The 2,500-nt window shown below is 46.0% G+C and overlaps 1 protein-coding gene across 15 annotated transcripts in view; it reads right to left on the minus strand.

The window, feature by feature from the left end:
- mmd (disintegrin and metalloproteinase domain-containing protein mind-meld) overlaps nt 1–2,500 on the minus strand; it is a 378,549-nt gene that overhangs the window by 263,897 nt on the left and 112,152 nt on the right. For all 15 annotated transcript variants that reach the window (XM_071659048.1, XM_071659111.1, XM_071659065.1 and 12 more), the window contains exon 6: nt 2,081–2,224. In XM_071659048.1, the coding sequence (XP_071515149.1) occupies nt 2,081–2,224 (144 nt within the window). The remainder of the gene's footprint in view (nt 1–2,080; nt 2,225–2,500) is intronic.

Below are 2,500 nucleotides of genomic sequence, written 5' to 3' on the forward strand. Positions count from 1 at the left end.
TTCATACCGTCCTGCTCGAGGGGGGGGGGGGGGTGGCACATCGTCTGGGATACACGTGTCTCCTCTGTAATACATTCGTCCCTGATACATCTCGTGCTGGTGAGACATGTAATATAAAGAGTAAACCCCCCCCCCTCTCTCTCTCTCTCTCACTCTCTCTCTCTCTCTCTCTCTCTCTCTCTCTCTCTCTCTCTCTCTCTCTCCTTCCTTCTCTTCTTTTTCCTCGTCTTTTCCACCCCCTCCTATCTCTTTAACCTCTCTGCTACTCTCTTCTCTCTCTCTCTCTCTCTCTCTCTCTCTCTCTCTCTCTCTCTCTCTCTCTCTCTCCTACACCAGACTGAGCGCGCGCGCGCAGGAGCACAACTCCTTCCTCCCCCAACCATTAAGTCCACACTAAGAGTTACTTACTCCCCATCACAGCAACACCTCCATCTAACAATTACGCCCCCCCCCCCCTGCCTCTCCTCCCCTCCCCCTTAACGAAGCCAGCGAGAGTGCATTAAGATTGTCGTGGGATGGCGTTGGCCGCGGGAGAGACGCGGGAGAGAAGGGAGAGATGGGAAAGCAACACACACGGAGGAAAAAGGGTGGGAAGGGAAGGAAAATAAGGGAATGTATATATACTGCAGAGTCCATATAAAATACCATATATCATACGATGAAAATTAAGTTCATGTCTTCACTTCAGTTGTAAGAAAGGTCACAATTATAGCATCAGAAACACTAGCAGTTGTGTCATTAGCAATACTATTACGTCAGTAACAACATGACTCGCAGGAACACCTGTAACACTGACATACATATATATATATATTTATATATATATATATATATATATATATATATATATATACAGAAGATAACTAAAAGACAAGCATGAAAAACAAAATAGTAAAAGAACGAACACACAAGAACTCAGAGCACTGGCCTAACAATACATCTAACACGTCAGAAGCAACACTACTGCGGAACAAACCGCCACAAATACATATAAACAACACTTGTCAAGAACAGCGCTCCAGGCTACCCCCATCTGCCGTGCGCTGAGACTGCAAGTTACAAAAACGTCCACAAATCGGGTATTGAGAATCCGGATTCCTTGTCCAATATTGACGATTGTGATAAGCCGATTTCCTCAACCCCGCTCAGATTTTACGTGTAAGGTTTCCTGTGTAGGATATTTGGCCGACATGATGTATTCTGGCTGACTGTGGAAGACTTGGGGAGGATCTGGGATTATATTGGGCAGCAAGTACAAGCGAGAGACTTGAGGACAAGAACGGCATGAGGGGAGTCTGGGCTGAGTAGTGGTAGGGGAGGGACGGGGTGAGAGAATGATGAAGTGAGAGTGAGAAGTGAGAAGTGACTTCAGCTGAGATAAGTTATATTAGTGAGATGGAAGAAGGGACTGGGTTTTACCTGCTTCCAGGCGATGACTCGCGAGGTGAGGTGTTATGAGGCAAGATGAGATATGAGGGACATGAGGTAAGATGATGGATGACTGGCGTGAGTTAGACAGGTGAGATGAGTGGGGGGAAATAGGTACCAACCACGTCAATAATTGAGGGCTAATGAGGAGTTTTGAGGCAAGATGAGAGCATGTCTGTGAGGATTACACAGAGTCACATACACACACTGACCCAGGGTCCAGGCGAGGTAGTCTGGCCACAACACTACTGAACAGGATGTTATCCTCTTGATATCATGACATAAGAAGAGAGCAGTAAGGGCTCTACCCCCAGCCACGACAACACGGTCTCACGCGCATACAACGATAACATAATGTCATATGTAAACAACACTATTACGGCGTCATATGCATACAACAGCAACACCTTCACCTTCTCTCCAATGTTAGTCCCACTCTTACACATCTTGAATGCAACTGAATTCGAACAACAACAGACCGCTATGTCATATGTGTGTGTATATATATATATATATATATATATATATATATATATATATATATATATATATACCTTGCTGTTGTCACCCCATCTTCCTCATCTGAGCTCTCCCAGGCTCTTCTTTATCCCAGGTGTAGTGAAAGAGTCCCCCCAACTGCCCTCGTACTCACCAGCTTCTCCCCACCGGCCATGGGGGAGACCAGGAGGGTCTCGTTGCCCAGTTGTATGATGCCAGCCAGACCATTGCATGTCCTGAAGGCTGCGATGGCCCCGGAGTAGTCCTTCACCGTGCCGTGGTAGTAACAGTGCTCGATCTGCAAGGAAACGGAGTGTGGGGTTAGTGTGTGGGTCTGGGGTTAAGGTGAGGGTCTGGGGTTAGTGTGTGGGTCTGGGGTTAAGGTGAGGGTCTGGGGTTAACAAGTGGGCGTGGGGTTAGTAAGCAGAGGATGGGTTAACATGTGGTATTTCCTTATCAAAACAAGACAAACACTATTTTTTAACAACATTCACATCAGCTCCTAACATATCACAGACGGAATATTCAAAATACACTACATATTTCATATGTAATATCCAATGTTTAATACTCA

The sequence above is a fragment of the Panulirus ornatus genome, chromosome 5 (genome assembly GCF_036320965.1).
Source record: "Panulirus ornatus isolate Po-2019 chromosome 5, ASM3632096v1, whole genome shotgun sequence".
Lineage (NCBI taxonomy): Eukaryota > Metazoa > Arthropoda > Malacostraca > Decapoda > Palinuridae > Panulirus > Panulirus ornatus.